The sequence below is a fragment of the Homarus americanus genome, unplaced genomic scaffold, assembly GCF_018991925.1.
Source record: "Homarus americanus isolate GMGI-L3 unplaced genomic scaffold, GMGI_Hamer_2.0 scaffold14072, whole genome shotgun sequence".
NCBI lineage: Eukaryota > Metazoa > Arthropoda > Malacostraca > Decapoda > Nephropidae > Homarus > Homarus americanus.
In genome coordinates, this window is record NW_024754528.1 from 553,735 (window position 1) to 570,964 (window position 17,230).

The 17,230-nt window shown below is 38.5% G+C and overlaps 1 protein-coding gene across 1 annotated transcript in view; it reads left to right on the plus strand.

Annotated features, from left to right (window-relative positions):
- Window positions 1–3,686: 3,686 nt before the first annotated feature.
- The window catches only part of LOC121855814 (zinc finger and BTB domain-containing protein 17-like), a 141,118-nt gene continuing 127,574 nt past the window's right edge, over window positions 3,687–17,230 (plus strand). The window contains exons 1-2 of the mRNA XM_042350932.1: window positions 3,687–3,740; window positions 15,661–16,282. Of these exons, the coding sequence (XP_042206866.1) occupies window positions 15,680–16,282 (603 nt within the window). The 5' untranslated portion in view covers window positions 3,687–3,740; window positions 15,661–15,679. The remainder of the gene's footprint in view (window positions 3,741–15,660; window positions 16,283–17,230) is intronic.

Genomic DNA, 17,230 nt, shown 5'->3' on the forward strand with positions numbered 1-17,230 from the left:
CTGACAACGTGTGCGAGTTACATACACACCCAGGTATTTTGTCTCATTAACCCAGCCCAAGGGCGTTCCTGATAAGAGAAGGGGTGGAGGTACAACACGACCGTGCCACATGGCTTTTGTTTTCGCAGTTGAAAGAAGGAAACCAAGTGAATCACACTCTCTGGAGACCAGATCAAGTGCTTCCTGCATGCTGAGGTAGTCAGGGGCTTGGAGGAGGACATCGTCGGCATATCCTGAGTGGACAACTTCTGTCGGCCACGGGAGAGATGCAGTGGAGTGCATGAGAGTGTTAAACAAGGTGGGACTCAGGACTCCACCTTGAGGGGTGCCGAGGTTCATTTCTTGAACAGGAGATATAGAGCCTTCAACGCGAACCCGGGCCTGACGTCCAGTGAGGTAAGAGGCGATCCATTGTAGAAGTCTCCCTTTAACCCCTAACCGCGCAAGTTCAGCTAAAATGAGGGCAGGCTGAGCCGTATCAAGGAAGACGGAGATGCGGGCAGTCTGATTGCAATAAAAGGAAGCAATGGAGTGTGCTGTGCTGCGATGTTGTATGAAACCATTGAGGGAGTTGTGGAAGCCGCCTATGGTGTGAAGAAGGCGACGATGGAGTATCCTCTCCACCATCTTGCAAACACAGGAGGTAAGACTAATGGGTCGATATTTCCCAGGATCTCCCGGCTTAGGGATGGGGATAATAGTGGTAAGTGAATTTAAGTGTTTTCTTTACCCATTGACCTGCCAGCTTAGGAAAAAATTCCGATCGTCAACTCGTCCATTATATTCAGTGACTAATTCTCAAATTATTTTCACTAACTGGAATATATAAAGTACTATTTTTCGTCACTTATCAGCGTAATAGCCGAGTACAGGAGGAAACCGGGATTGGGGAACCTTTGATGTATTTTAGGGTCACACTGGATAACACCTTTCTCACGTGTGTCCGGGGCCACGATTTTTTTTCCTGAAGGCTTCTGTCATTTTGAACAAGCGGCACCGTCGCAGTGTTTGAAGCGCGGCTCCACTGTATAATCAGCTGGTGGCTGCAAGAATTCGTTCTATCTTGATCACGCTGGCTAGGTTAGATTAGGTTAGGTTATTATTTGTTTGTATTATTATCTATCACGTTAGGATATGCAATATTAAGCCAAGCATGAATGATTGTTTCTTCTTTCTTTCTTACGGTGCTGCTTGTTCAAAATGACGGAAACCCTCAGGAAAAAAAATCACGCGTCCGAGGCTTTAAACTCTTGACATATTGGCGAGGCAATATTATGTATAGTAGACGTTCATGAATGAATATAGAGAAAATACTCAGAGGTCGAACAAGATGATATGACAAAGAAAATCAATGCAAGGCTATATTGGTTATCTTTTATGTACCAATGTTTCACGCACCCACGTTTTTCTTTTCCTTTTTTCTGAACACAAAAAGTTAATACAACGAGTGTACAGTACCACAAAGAGCATCTGTCCACGCTGTGTGAAACTTATGAGACCCCGGATGATATTGGGACGCATTTACGTTGGTATAACATAAGTAATGCAATGTGTATTTATTTCGCCGTAATTAATGTGATGTTCGGTTACCAGATGCAGTAGAATCAGTCTGCCACAGAGCCACGCATTATGTATATACAGTATATAATACAAGGGGCCTAAAGGGAGCCTCGATTCCCCCCACCCAGGGAAGGCGCATACCGACCCTCCCAGGACATCACGAGTTGCTTGTAACATTTCGGAAGTCTTCGGATCCACCCTGGCAAATACTTTTTTGAGACTACATGCCATGTTGCCCCTATGAGCGTAGGTTTCGTACTGACAGATTTCTGTGCGATAACATTAGGTCATGTAGGGGTGTGCAAATTGCCCAATAATAATAAGTCAATATATTGTATCAATAATATTAACCGTGTAGGGCAGCTTTACGCGCGTTACCCGCTGACCACCTCATCTATTTCCTGTCATATTATACAGTACAATATATATATATATTCCTCTTTCATATGCCAACACACCTTGGACATTTTACAGAACTTGTTCCAAATTAAAAGCGATTATTTTTTGTTTTTAATTAGAAAGCCGCAGGTCCAGAAAACTGTGAGGGCAAACTTTTTCGGAGTGTTAGTTGTAAACTCTTGGAACAATCTACCAGATTTGTGATGGCACCGAGTGTGAGCTTATTCCAGGCCAGACTTGACCAACACTGAAGCAGGTTCTGGTATATTCAGGAGCCAGTTCATGCCCAGTGCTTGCCAACGGTGCGTATCAGAGACGTGACCGACCGCCCAAGCGGCTAACGAACCGATCAGTGTTAAAGAGAATAAAAGTAAGTAAAAAAAAAATATTTGGAATGAGTACATTCTCCTTTCTTACTCCATCTACAGGTGCTGAGCCAAGCGTGTAAAGGGGATACTTTAAATATTAATTTCTTAGTTATCATTCTGCAGTTTGACCTTTATTGTCCATTGTTAGTGGAGGAGGAAACCTGAGTACCCTTACTAAACATGTGATGTTTGGTAGGTTCATATTTCAGAGTCAGCTCGGTGGCAAGTTTATTGGGCACCTCTAATATCCTGTGCAAGGTGAATAAGCTTTTGTATGGTCTCACTGTATAATATCCTTCTCAATGTGACCCTTAGTTTTCCGGGGAACATCTCAGGGACTTTTTGGATTGGGAATTTGAGATTTGAATATAGTGATAAAGTACTTTGGTATTTTATGTTACTTATAGTACACAGTGTCTTAACCTTCCCCATTTCGTCTCCAGCTGGTGTTGCCCGAGGTGCAGGTCGGTGTTCACTGAATGTACTGCTGCTTGTATTTTCTTGTTTTTTGTATGTTGTGTATATGTGGTTCCTACGTTCCTGCATAGTACTGTAGCTCTAATGTGGAACGCGTATATGTGTCTTGTAGGCATTTATTATTTTTATTTATGTCGCAATTTGCAAGCTAACTAGTGGTCTGTTTTTTGTGACTTGACACGACCCTTCATTGTCTACTATTAGTACAGGAGGAAACCGGAGTACCGGAGAAAACCTGTCCAGGGGCGGATCCAGGAATATTAAAAAGGGGGTCCAAGAAGTTGTGGGTGGACAAACATGGCGAGTGTAGCGAGCCCACCCATTTGGGAGGAGGGAGCTATAAGCCCCCCCCTAAAGTTTTTTGAAACCTGACCAATATCGTGGACAATTTGAAGCCATGCGCACTTGATATTAGGGGATATTCTGAAGTCAATCGTAAATACTTTTTACTATACAAAAATACCTGAGTACAATACTGTATTAAAAAAAAGTACTGGAATTTTCTAGTGAAAAGGGGGTCCGGGTCTCCTGGACCCCCCTGTGGATTCGCCCTTCCTGTCAGGTTTAACAGGGTCACACGGCCACGGGATAACCATGACGATTTAACCTTAGCTGTGACTGAACCCGTAGCACAATACTGTAGTCCGGGACCAGCGCGCTACAGCTGCAAGTAAGAGAAATGTGAATCAGTAAACATGGAAGCTTGGCAATAAGTCAATAGCGTAAACTCGCAAAAAAATAATTAAAAGAAAAAAACCCAATTCAGTCACATGTTTGAGAGGTACCGTGGCATTGGCTAATGGTTGACCAATGAGGAGGCTGTTGAGTTAAAGCTGTGTTTGTGTTGATCAAATTGTTGTGTGTACAGTACAGTGGACCAGTGGTGTGTGTGTGTGTGTGTTCCCTGACAACCTTCTCAGACCTCGAGAGCTCTAGGTGGTTGTCTTTATATTGAACTTGAGATATAAAGCAGTGTAAAACAATTGCCAAGTTTTGTAAATAACACTTCCTTGAGGAGGTTCATGTTGACAGCACAGTATTTGTTTTACAGAAAATTATGCTAATGAAAAATAGTATAAAAAAATAAAAAATTATCACAGTCACTTGATGTCGAGTTTGTGTTTATTGAATGACATCGTGTACAGGACATTGGTGTTAATAAGTGCAGTATGAAGCCTGACCAGCACAGGTATTATGGTCACCTCAGGGAGAGTTACAGGTCCAGGACTTTAATAGATTTGTGCAACACGATTTTGAAATCTTGTGTTATTTAGAAGATTAGGTAATTTTTTACAAGTGGACAACCATGAATTTTTCGGTCCAACGAATTACCCAAATGCACCCAAAAGTATATTAAATCAGGGTAAAATCTTAACGAATATGTTTTACATCAATAAAACCTGATAAATAATGTTTTCATTGAAATGTAGTCAAAATAATGAAATAATAAACAGCGAAAAATGCTAAATTCCAAAGACTCACCTATCCAAAATGGAGATATAATTACCGATGTTTTGTTACATTGGGGTATTTAACATAGCCGTAGGATTTACTTTTCGTTAGGTTAGGTTAGGTTAGGTTAGCGAAGTGCATCAAGATGGATCTGAGTTATCTCCCTTGTTCATGAACTCTTTGGAATTTAGTGTTCGCCAATACTGAAAGTTTTTCGCTGTTTATTATTTCATCTTACAAATTATTTTTACAAAATTACACTAAAAATATTATTAAACATGTTTTGTGTGTATAACAGATATTCGTTAAGATTTTACCCTGATTCGCAATACTTTTGGGTACTTTTGGGTAATTCGTGGCTCCCTGAATTTTTTGTTGAGCAATGTGTTTTGTCGATGGTTTTGACAATGTTTAGACACTTTTCTTCTATGACGTTTTCTCGCAAATGACTTAAATATACCGGGGGATCTAGGAGGTTAGGTTAGGTAATTTTAAGTAATTTGCGTGGGAATCGTCTCAAAAAAAAAGTGTCTAAACCACTATTTGTTAATAGTGGAACAGACGACTAACACCACGAGGAGTTGTTCGAGTGTATACATTTTAACAGTGGATATTTTGCCGTGACTGGCTCGGTTCCTACTAACGCTATTTTACTGTAAGTGCGCTCTGATTGGCTAATCGTCTGTTACCAGCGAACAAAGAGAGAACTATATTTGACCATGACCGATGGCATTTGGCATTTATTTTGCCGTGAGTCAGATCGCTGTGTAGCTGTAAACATACCTAACCATATTTCTGTAATGCATGGAAATTTATCATTATAAAAAAGGCTACATTTACTAGAACCTGACCCAACCAATCAAAGAAACCAACCTAACCTTACCTAACTTCCTACCTGGGTGGCAAGTCCCCCATCATATTAAACAGAAAGTATTTAGCCAATCTGAGTGCACTCATGGTAAAATAGTAGGGACTCAGCCAGTCACGGCAAAGTATCCACTACGATTCATCTTTTCCACAGCTGTTGTTTGGATGATTTAAGGTAATGTATGAGAACACCGCTGCCATCAGAAAAAGTTTACGGATGTAAAAAAATTCACAATATGTTCTTATCATTATAGTGGTTATTATTTTAAAAGAAGCGACTTCTTCGACTACCCTCCGTTCATTAATCACTTGTTGGTGGGCAAGGTTTAAAGGAATAGCGAAAAACATGACAAACACTAATGATGAATGCAGAGAAAGGTAAATATTTAGGAGCTGCCAACACCTACTTATATATTGAGTTTTACAGTAGTATAGGGAGACCTGTGGTGTAATGGTCAGCATGCTCGCCTCACAAGCGAGCGGACCCGTGTTCGATCCTCGGACAGGGTGAAATTATGGGAAAGTTTCTTTACGCCATTTTCCTCTGTCTACCGATTCTTAATTGGAGACCTGGATATTAATCGATTTGGGGATCTTATTCTGGGGCAATGATTAGTCAGTGCAGTTGGCGAGTTGTCCGGTCTTCTTGAACTTTTCCTTGATACTGGGTCATGCAACTCGTTACACGAGGGACAACCATTAATTAGCTAATAGGGAGAAAGAGAAAAAATTTAAATTAATTTATTCTATAGCATTTCCATTGGAAATTTATATTTTATCAAGTATTTTAGCTGATACAATCACCAACAATATATAGTACCGTACATTACTTATTTAAAGTGGGCAGAGCTTTGAAGTAGAGGGAAAATGTGGGGTAAAATACTATAAAACACTAAACAAACCTTTGAAAACCTGACTTAATGTTTCCTAACATTTAAAAATCCGAAAACTAAATTTTTTACCTTATTCATGTTTTCGGTGTTTAGTAGGTGATGGTGTTTTTAGAATGTGTTAGTGTTGCCCACTTTGAACAACTAATATTGTATTTAACTTTATTGGTTAAAATACTAGAAAAATTAAAATTTCCGACGGAAACATTATAGAATAAATTATTTAAATTGTTTTTCTTTCTCCTTATAAGACTATATAAAAGTAGGTGTTGGCAACGTCTAAATAATAACCCAGAGAAATGTCAAAACCTGATCTAACCTTCTTAACGGGGGGTGAGCGGTGGCCTGATAAATTAACGATAGTAATAAAAATGATATAACAACGTTTTATTTTAATTTAAAATATTTATTTTATTTTTTCTTTATCTACGATCATAAGTCACCTGTAGTGGGCAACACATGAAGGATGAAGGAAATTGTGGAATAAAAAACAGGAAAAACTGATCAAATGATACTAAAATGATGTCTACGTACTTTGTATGCAGGAAAATTATTTACCGTAAATATTCTGGCAAAAATTCTTCCTGGTCGGCGCATGTTGTGGCTGTTGTCATCTGCTTTTAATTTGTTTGTTTCAGTGAAATAACCCAGCTGCTTTTATTGGTACCAGATATAAAAGTAAGTTCTTCTTACAGTACTTAATATGCAGGGGGGCAATTAGGAAGTTAGGTTTGGTTAGGAAACTTTCTTTGATTAAGTCAGGCTCTATTAGGTTCTGTGCATTGCCATATTGTTTTTCTTACCTTCTATCATCCAAAGAACATCTGTGGAAAAAATGAACTTATCAAACAACTCTTTCTGGTGTTAGCCATTTGCTCAACCTTTACCTTAAATTTCATCATGATTTAAAATGAGACCAAGAATTTTTAAATTGTTCAATCATTTTAAAAGTGTGACTGATAACTGTACAGAGTTGCTGCTGTGTGGGAAATATGATTCTAACCATTCTCACTGTGAATTACTGTGTGCATACACCTAGTGGTTTATAGATGCTAATGGTAATACAGTCTACTTTACAACACTTTTGCAGGTAAATCAACAAAATACAGTATTTTGGGTGTAGCTCGGGAATTCCCTGCGGCCATGTAGTCGAGATGTTAAGTGAGAAAAGTCATGTAACCTTATATGTGAGAGTCATAAGGTTTGGTTCTTTAGGTTTATGTGAGCATACTGTACAGGGGACCAGAAAAAACCACTTATTAAGGGGAGTTAATTACCATAAGAATTAATAGGAATAGAGTCTAATTTGGACCATTACATTGTAAGTGACACCCATGAAGTTTAATTTGGTATATATATATATATATATATATATATATATATATATATATATATATATATATATATATATATATATATATATATATATATATATATATATATATATATATATATATATATATATATATATATATATATATATATATATATATATATATATATATATATATATATATATATATATATATGTGTGTGTGTTTTGTGAAATCGGTGCTTTTGTAAATTATCTGGTCAATTTGCAAAGACACCAAAAGAATATTCATTTTACAAACACTCAAAAAATCGGCCAATTTGCATAATCACCTGTAATAATATTGGTGTATTTGCAAAATCTCCAAACAGGTGAGAGCTACTGTCACTCAGACCTTAAAAATACCTTGTTCATCAATTTAAACACTGTTCATAACTTGGGGTCACACCACTCTAGATTAGCCAATCCCGAGGTAGTAGCGAGGCGGTAAGGTGACCTCTGCTACACCAGGGTAAGCATTCGTGCCTCAGCTGGGCTTTCATCGTGACCAACAGAGGATCAGCAGTGTGACCAGCTATGGATGGAAGGAAGGAGAGGTTTGATTTAGTGTTGGCTCAAGCAGAGAAAGAAAAATCGTATAATGCATCAAGCTTGTTGCCAAGGAGGGAGTACGAGAGCAATGTTGATCGCCTGATGGAACTTGAAAAACCTGAGGTGAAGAGGACTCAGATGGACTATCGCCTGTTAAACAAGTATGCAGTTATGGAAATATCAGTTGAAGGGACCACAGTGCAAAAGCTTATTAAAAAAGGGACTGCACTTCAATATGTGTGTGCGGAAGCTCTGTTTGATACCATCCAAACTGCTCATCTTGCTAATGGGCATGTAGGAAGGAATACCCTTTATAAAGCAACCAGTGAAAAATATGCAAACATTACTATTGCTCAAATAAGGCTGTACCTGTGAAGAATGTCAACTGAAGAAAACCAGTGTCGGGAAGTCTTTGGTTGTGAAGCCAATCATCTCCAGTAGCATGACTTCACAGTGCCAGGTAAATAAGATACTACTACATTCATCTAATTTTGTGATAAATTTTGATATCTGCTGCAGTCATTAATGAAGCTAGTGTTATGTATGGTACAAATAGTACCCCCTTATGTTAGGTCAGGTTAGATTGGTTTAATTATGTTTTCTAGGTTTGATAGAACTCAGTTAAAGTTTTAAGGCAGATCACTAGGAATAATGATCAGTAAAATACAGGGAATAATGGGAAATTTTGCAAATACACCGACATGATTATTGGTGATTTTGCAAAGTGGCCGATTTTTTTGTGTTTTTGCAAAATGATCAAACATTTATGGTCATTTTGTAAAATTACTATTATTTTGGTTTCTTTGCAAATTAACCAGATAATTTGCAAAAACACCAATTTTGCAAAAAAAACAATAAACAAAACAAAAAACTATATATATATACAGTCAACCCTCGCTTTACGCGGTCAATTGAAACCACGGCGGCCCGCGTAAAGTGAACAACATAACATATGGGATTAATTGAAATAGAGACCGGGCCGACCCCCAAACTCCACTTTTTCAGACAATACCTATGTTGTAGTAAAAATAACTTCTTAATTTTATGATGGTATGTACACACAATTAATAATTAAGAGAAATATCAATAATATTAGGTTTTTTAACACTTACATTAGTAGAAAAGATGGCTGGGCACACGGGGAGGGGGGGTTGGTTCCGAGGCAGAGGGCAGATTATTGGCCCTCACCTGTATCACTTGTATCACTATCTACCACAGAGGCTTGCAGGGCCTCTTTGTCAAACCTCTCAAAGTCCATATAAGTCCACATCCTCACTATCATTATCACTATCACTGACTTGGGCCGGCTGTGGTGGGTGGCGGGTGAAGAACTCGGTAATGTTTTGATGACTGGGCGACCTTGTGTGCACCCTGCTCGCGCCGCTCTCCGCGTAAAAGGGTACACACACCGCGGAAAGTGAGCATTCCGTGTTCGACAGGGTACCGCGTAAACGTGGAAACGCGTAAAGTGGGACCGTAGTTTAGGTTGAATATATATATATATATATATATATATATATATATATATATATATATATATATATATATATATATATATATATATATATATATATATATATATATATATATATATATATATATATATATATATATATATATATATATATATATATATATATATATATATATATATATTGTACCTTAGAAACACTTGTTTAACATTTTATTACACATTATTTTATGAAATTATTTAACTTTGTAACTTATTTAAGGTACTGTACTGTACTTAAAGTCGTTTGTGGTCAGTGTGTTGATACAGCACAAGCTACCTACCCTCACACTCATTTCAGTGATAGTGGTTCATTGAGACACGTTCACCACCTTGCTTTGGTTTGGAACTGATGGCAACAAAAATAGTCCACCAATGTCACCAAAGACACAATAAAGTTGATAATTATAGTTCTTGGAGCACTTCAAAATAAAGCCTGTGGACACAGGTGATTCGTACTGAGCATGCATAGTGCAGGTGAGAAGGATGACCTTTAAGAGGCAGGCAGGAATTTCAATGGCTGAAATGCTTGTGCTCCCAAACATTGACTGATTTCAGGCTTATACTCCTATTAACTGCGGGGACTTTTTACGTGTAGGTCCACAATTATTTGACCACTTATAATGAGGACCCCCTGTAGTCAGTGCCGGCCCGTGTTGATTATTCTCACGCTTTACAATTACTGTACCAAGCAGGTTATCTCGTCTCAAGTTCAAATCCATGCGAGGCAAAACTTTTATGATTGATGGGAATTCCTGGCCAGGCAGACTGGAGGCTACTAACTGGGAAACCAGTTGTGATGAGCTGTTGTGCTTGGCGATCATATTCTCCACTAATTACTGTATGTGTCATTCTAGCATTGCACCATAGGTGTATGTATTGAAAGAAATAATATAATTTAAGTTATCGTCATTTTAAATGTGAATTATTAAATTGTGGATCAATTTAAGTTTTCACCAATTTATTTCTTTTGGTTTATTTGTGTATGTTAGTGTATAGATTACAATGGATAACTTATCCAAAGGTGCAAAGTTTGATACATGGCAAGTTGTTGAGAATTTAGTTGAAGAATATCAGAGAACAAAATGTGTTCAGTTGTGGAAGAGAGATTCTAGAAAAATTGAAACAACGAAGAAGAAGTATCCTAAGAGGTGTTTCAAGGATGAACTCGTATATTATGAAGTTTCTTATAGTTGTGTTTATGGTGGCAGAAATTATAAGTCTCAGTCAACCGGTCAAAGACCAAATGCCAGCTCTTATCGACAAGATTGTTCATTTTTGATGAGATTTAGAACTACAAAAGATGGTCAGAAGCTGGAGCTGGTGAACCTGGAGGAGGAACATAATCACAACCTCAACCACCATTGTCTACAACAGAGAAAGTTTGATGCTGATGACAGAAAACAGGTGGGTATAATATTATGTAGCCACAGTATATAGTAATCAGCTTTAGTGTAAATGTCTCATTATATAAGAGTACTGTATTTTTAGTTAAGGATTTGCAATACACTACATAATTCAAGACAGTATATAACTGCAGCAATATTCATTATTAGCTTGAGTACTAAGTCAGGTTAATATTCGTTTTTATCATAATAGGTATTTTGGATTTTTACCATTATCACTAGAAGCCCCTGGATTGGTACATGGCAATGGTAAGTTAGGTAGAAGGTTAGGTTTCCCCCACCCCTTTGGATAAGTACAGTCTCCTTCATTAGTGCTTTTACAGAGGCTCGTCAGGTTTTGTACAGTGCGGCAGCCCTGTGTTTCTTTACGTTCGACAGAAGGAACTAGCAGTAGAAAACATAACTGTATGAAATCAAAGTAAAACAATATTAAAACATCTCAATGTAATGATTTGTGGAATGTGTATATGACCAGCCCCTGTAATGCACTAGTGAAAGGGGCTGTACAAGGCATTAGGAGGTTAGCCTCTTGTGGTATGAAAAATAATTTTTCTGGTGTATTTTGATGTTTTTTAGTCAATTCTGACATCTTTTCTTGTGGAAATGAGCTATTTTTGGGTGTTTTTCAATTCCCCATAAAAATAAAAAACGGTTCAGTTTTGCAAGAAATGAATGTCAGAATCAATTAAAAACATAAAAATATGTTAGAAAAATATCTCATACCAATTGGGGAAATCGGGATAAAAACAAATTTTTACCCAAAGTCATCCAAAGTGCTGTACTGTACCTGTACTATCTCCGGTAGCCGGACTCTCTCAACCCGGAACTCTCCAATAGCTGGAATTGAAATTTTCTCTGAAAATTGTTCCCAAAGCTGGAATTTCCCTGGAAAATTCCAGCTTTGGGAAAATTTTTCCGAGGGGCACATTTTCCGGAAAATTCAGAGAAAATTTTCCTGGTACCCGGAAAATTCCGGGGATGAGGGATATTTTTCCGGCTTTGAGAGAGTCGTCTCGTTACCCGGAAATATCTCATTCCCGGAAGTGCTCTGCACCAATTATTCCAGCTAATGGAGATATCACTATACCTGTACTGTATGTACAGTATCTTAGTATGGTGGTTTGATTTACTTCCATACTGTACATACCAGTAAGAGTTATGTACAGTAATTACCGGTAATTAGCTTCACACATATTCCCGTATTACTGCAAGAAATGGGTAATCACACCAGCTCGTCACGACTGGTTTCCCGGCAATGTAGCCTCCAGTCATCCTGGTCGGGAATTCCCGGGTTCAGTATATAGCCTCCAATCTGCTTGGCCAGAAATGCCTGGCTAGGTAGCCACTTCTTTATACTGTCTTCTCCATGTGCTTTATTTTTTCTTTATTTTAATAACAAGATCTAGCAATACATTTCTCTTTATATGCCACATAAAATATATTTTGGAGTGTCTGGATAACTGGGCTAAGTGGACAGTACAGTATACAACAGCTAATAACATCGACTAATGCTAACCCTCACTGAAATCATTTTATGTGTTTAGTATATTTTTACCCTGTAGTTTTCTTGTACCCTGTCTGAGTCTGCCACAATTATAAAAAAAAATGGTAAAGTGAAGGTCGGGTTAGGTGTAGGTAGCTGCTGTCATCCCCCCTCAGGATGAGAGGAGGCTGGGACAAAAGCATGAGGACAAGCGCCCCTCAGAATCACACTAGTGAGTGAGGAGGAGAAATGGGAGGTTATTCGGCAGGCAAAAAACCTAGCAAGGAGCGAGACATTTCGGAATGTATTCATTCATCCAGATCGCACGATATTACAGAGGGAACAGCACAGGAAGCTCATGTAAGGCTTGAAGCAGAGGAGAGAGGAGTCGAGGTTGAACGGGGACAGGTGTACAGTACATGGGTTATATCCAGGGGAGGTAGTGGCACCGAGAGCACCAGCGCTGAGCCGAGGGGCAGTGGTACACCCTCCACCCACTCTACCTCCCACCCAGGAGGAGGCACCAGCTCTACCTCCCACCCGGGAAGAGGCGAGCGCTATGTAAACAATGACATTTCTTACCACACCCTGCAAAACACAGTGTATTGAGCAAATGCTGCAGCCGCTGAGAATGGACACTACTGAAGGTACCCCAACCACATATTGTAGGAGTTGTAGAACTGTTGTACAAGCGGAGAATCGACCAGAATGTGAGTTCAGTACTGTCACATCGTCTGGTCCTTGTATGCTAGGGACTGTCAGTTGATTGAAAATGTTCAAGGAGCCACCAGACTGGTGCCTGCACTTTGACACCTCAGCTACCCTGAGAGATTGGAGCGCCTGAACTTGCCTAGCTTGTATTACAGACAGGCAAGGGGTGACCTGATTGAGGTGTATAAGCATCTCAAGGGGCACTACTCACTCAACTGCTGTACAGTTTGAGTTTGTCTTCTTTTTTTTCAGTTCTCCTCGACAAGTTGTTGTTATCTATGTGCTATACCTATGTACACTGTATTTTGCTTTGGATGACGGATCATATGCCCACTCAGTCCTTTAGAAACACACACACACAAAAAAGAAAACTTTCTTCTGAGCGGCAAATATAATGCCGATCTAGATAGCCCCCCCTTTTTTTAACTATTATTTATTTATATTTTCATTTCCAGTTCTCATCAACGAAAATATCTCTTTGTGCTATCACTGTGTACACTGTATGCCCCTATGAATGGTGGATTATAGGCACAGTTTAAGTCCTTGAGAAAGCATATAAACAAAATAAAAATAAAAGTCTGTGGCACCAATAATACAACTTGGTTTCTGCTGGTAATGGGGCCTTACCAGCTTCAGCTTGTCAATTTGTTCTTCACTTTAAGTTATTTACAACCTCTTCTGCAGTCACTGATGACACTATGAACTGATTTAACTAAAGGCACAGTACTACACTCCCTGGTTGGCCTTTGGGTGGTCAATCACAGCCATTACCACAACTAAAAACAAAAAATAATAATAATCTTGTCAATGAGGCACCATGTTTCAGAAGACACCACCCTGAGTTATGGTCACTTGTTTTTTACATTTGTCCATCCAGAGACAACTGATGGTGGGTGTGGAGCTAATTCATACTAAAGGAAAGTTTCCATTAGTGAAGGAATAAAAACTTTATTCTCCTCATGTACAATACTTTGATTGTGTTCTTCATAGTATAAAGTGACCTACAGTAATGTGTGGTTGGTAAATAGTAGTCCAAGTTCGTCGGTAACTTTATTTGAGTACAGTACACGTATACAGGAATCCAGCTAGAATATTGTACTCTCTTTGCTGGCCCGTAGGCAACTCTCTCGAGGACGCCCGTCACGCCACCGACTCCCCTCCACCGGCAGGCCCAACACATCGTACCTCACACGGGTAACTTGGCAGACAGTCACTGCAAATTGTGTCTTACTTCTCATTTTTTTTCCTTGAGTTCTTACAAGTGTGAAGAGCATCATCACAATACACTGTACTGTATACAGAGTCACCAGCCACAGCTCCAGGAGAAGTGGAAAACAACATGTCTGACAGATGGTGGGTGTGCCTCCAGCTATTGTAACAAAACAATGAGGGTCAGATTTATCCATTCACTGAGATGTTTCCAAATGAACTGATGTAATGTGAAGGCCTCGAGTGCATTACAGATGGGTGCATATCTTGGCAGTGCACGGATCCACTTTGTCTGTGTGCTCCCCGTGATTTTATGTCCATGTGTCATCCCACCGACAGTCGTCAATAGTTGCATTAAGAACTGTTCAATGGTGTGATCAGAGAATTTGGTTGTCGGAACCCATTGTAATGTCTGTCTGATTTGATTTTGGAGATAAAACTTTTATTAAATATTTGTAGGTCAAAATTGTAAGGATTGCATGCAGTACTGATGTTGTGAAGGGGTAAGTATTCACCTGCACAATACTGTACTAAATATACAGTACCCAGTACAGTATCTAGCGCAGTGATTCTCAAACTGGGGTCCGTGAAAAGTTTTTGAGAAATATTGCGTTTAACGTTTGTGAGAGATTTGGCGTTTCCAATTCGCAGGATATTTTGGATTTGGGTTGAAATGAACAAATGCTTTGGTCTATGATTTATTCTTTGAGTATTGACAATATTTGTATGTGTCATAGTATATAAGGGGTCCTTGGTTGAAAAAAGTTTGAGAACCCCTGGTCTAGTGTGTGATGGGAGGGGTGTTGAATTATATGAGAGAAGAAAACAATTATAAGTTGCATATTATACCATGACTGCAGTTTTGTAGGACAATATTAACTGATATTGTATGTGTGTATTTATTAAGAATAAATAAAATCTTGAAGAGCCCACCAATTATTTGAACTTCCAAACAGAAATGATGATGGATGAGAACAATAATGTAAGGATTTTCCCCTATTGGTTTAAGTTAGTATGGGTCCTGTACTTGGTGAGGGCATTAGGCCTGTATAGCCAGATCATCAAGGTGCCAGAGTTAGTACAGGAAGAAACTTAAGTACTGTTCATAATGTATTGTACCTGTCATGTTTGGTTGGATTACACTGGATATTTCCCTTCTTACATCCAACTCAAGTGAGAATCAAACCTTGGCCACAGTGAAATTGGGCAAAACCTTAATGTATTGATGATTATTCAGACTTAAGTCCTGGTTTTGCATACAGTGTTAGTGTTTGTGGCAAGTAAAACTGTTGCTTTACCATGGCACAAATTTAAGTGTTGAGACGGGTGAAATATAAAAATCTGCTGGGAGTGGAGTTGTACTGGGGAGGGTGTTTATAATGTTATGGATCTGTGAACATTATCTATTGAAATTTTATATTACAGTTTTTTGTATAAATATGCTATGGCTCCAAGCCGAAAACTAGTTGTTAATGGTTCAACTTCAGCTCATGTGAAGAGAGCCAGGAAAGCACTTTCCATTGAAGACAAACTTAATCTTGTATGTGACAGAGACCGTGGAATATCTGTAACTATTATTGCACAGAAATATGGCATTGGTGAACAGACTGTGCGAGATATTTATAAAAGAAAGACAGAGTTAATGCATTATGCCAGCAATTTTAACTGCTCTCTTGGACTGAAGTTTAGGAAGAACATAAAGAACTCCAGCAACAAAGCTCCTCATGAATGGCAACAACACAAGATAAACCAAATTAAGGCTGTTTCTGATGTGTTCATTGTGGACAGAAGCCAACACCCTCACCACCAGATAACTGATACAAGCCAACACCCTCACCACCAGATAACTGATACAAGCCAACACCCTCACCACCAGATAACTGATACAAGCCAACACCCTCACCACCAGATAACTGATACAAGCCAACACCCTCACCACCAGATAACTGATACTTCTAATTTTAATCAGCCCCTTGGCTGGTTGTGGACTCATAGAAACTCTTATGGTTTGAAGACCAGAGATGAGACACAAGAAATATTCTGTTGGGTAAGTACTTTTTTACACACACATATATATATATATATATATATATATATATATATATATATATATATATATATATATATATATATATATATATATATATATATATATATATATATATATATATATATATATATATATACAGTAATTCAGACTACAAATGATGTGATAATTTAAACATTACTGTTATAGAAGTGTCTACCAGCACCACTGCACCCTCACCACACACACAGTTTTTGGTGATTGTAGTTTGTAAAACTACTGTACTGATGATCCTGGAAAATCTATCATTTGTTAAACCTACATGTACATTTTATGGAGCAAATAAGGACACTGTCTCTTCATTTGTCCTCTTTTTTGTTTGTTAACTTTTGCTTTCCAAATCGTAACTTTGTTGTACTATATACAGTACATTATTTTCATTACTTATAGATACTATATACTGCACTGTATAGTTCCCTCAAAAGTATTGCTAGCCATGGGGTAGATGTGATTCAAGGTTCTCTGAGCAACGTTTCTCAACCTGCTTCTGAACGGTTGGTAGTTCTACATCTGTGACCTTTGAGCATGATTAAATACTGTACTGTATAGTACAGCTCCTCCCCGACTTACGACGGGGTTAGGGACCCAAATCCAGGTCGTAAGTCGAAATGGTCATAAGTCTAAAATGCTTAAATAATACATAGACAATCTAAAATGGGTGTCTCTTTTTCTTCTCATCACCACAAAACTCTCCCTTTTAAGCTTGCCAGCCATTTTAAAACCCTCACGGGTTTGTTATGCATCTTGGCGGCATTCTTGCCAAGTTCAGTTGTTACACAGCCTTATTTTCTGTTAACACTTGCCAAATAGGGTCTGTACAGCTTCCCATAGCTCAGGGACTCCCCATGTCTAAATCCGGTCCTGTGTACTGTACTAAGTTGAATAATGTGTTATTTATATTGCTCTCAT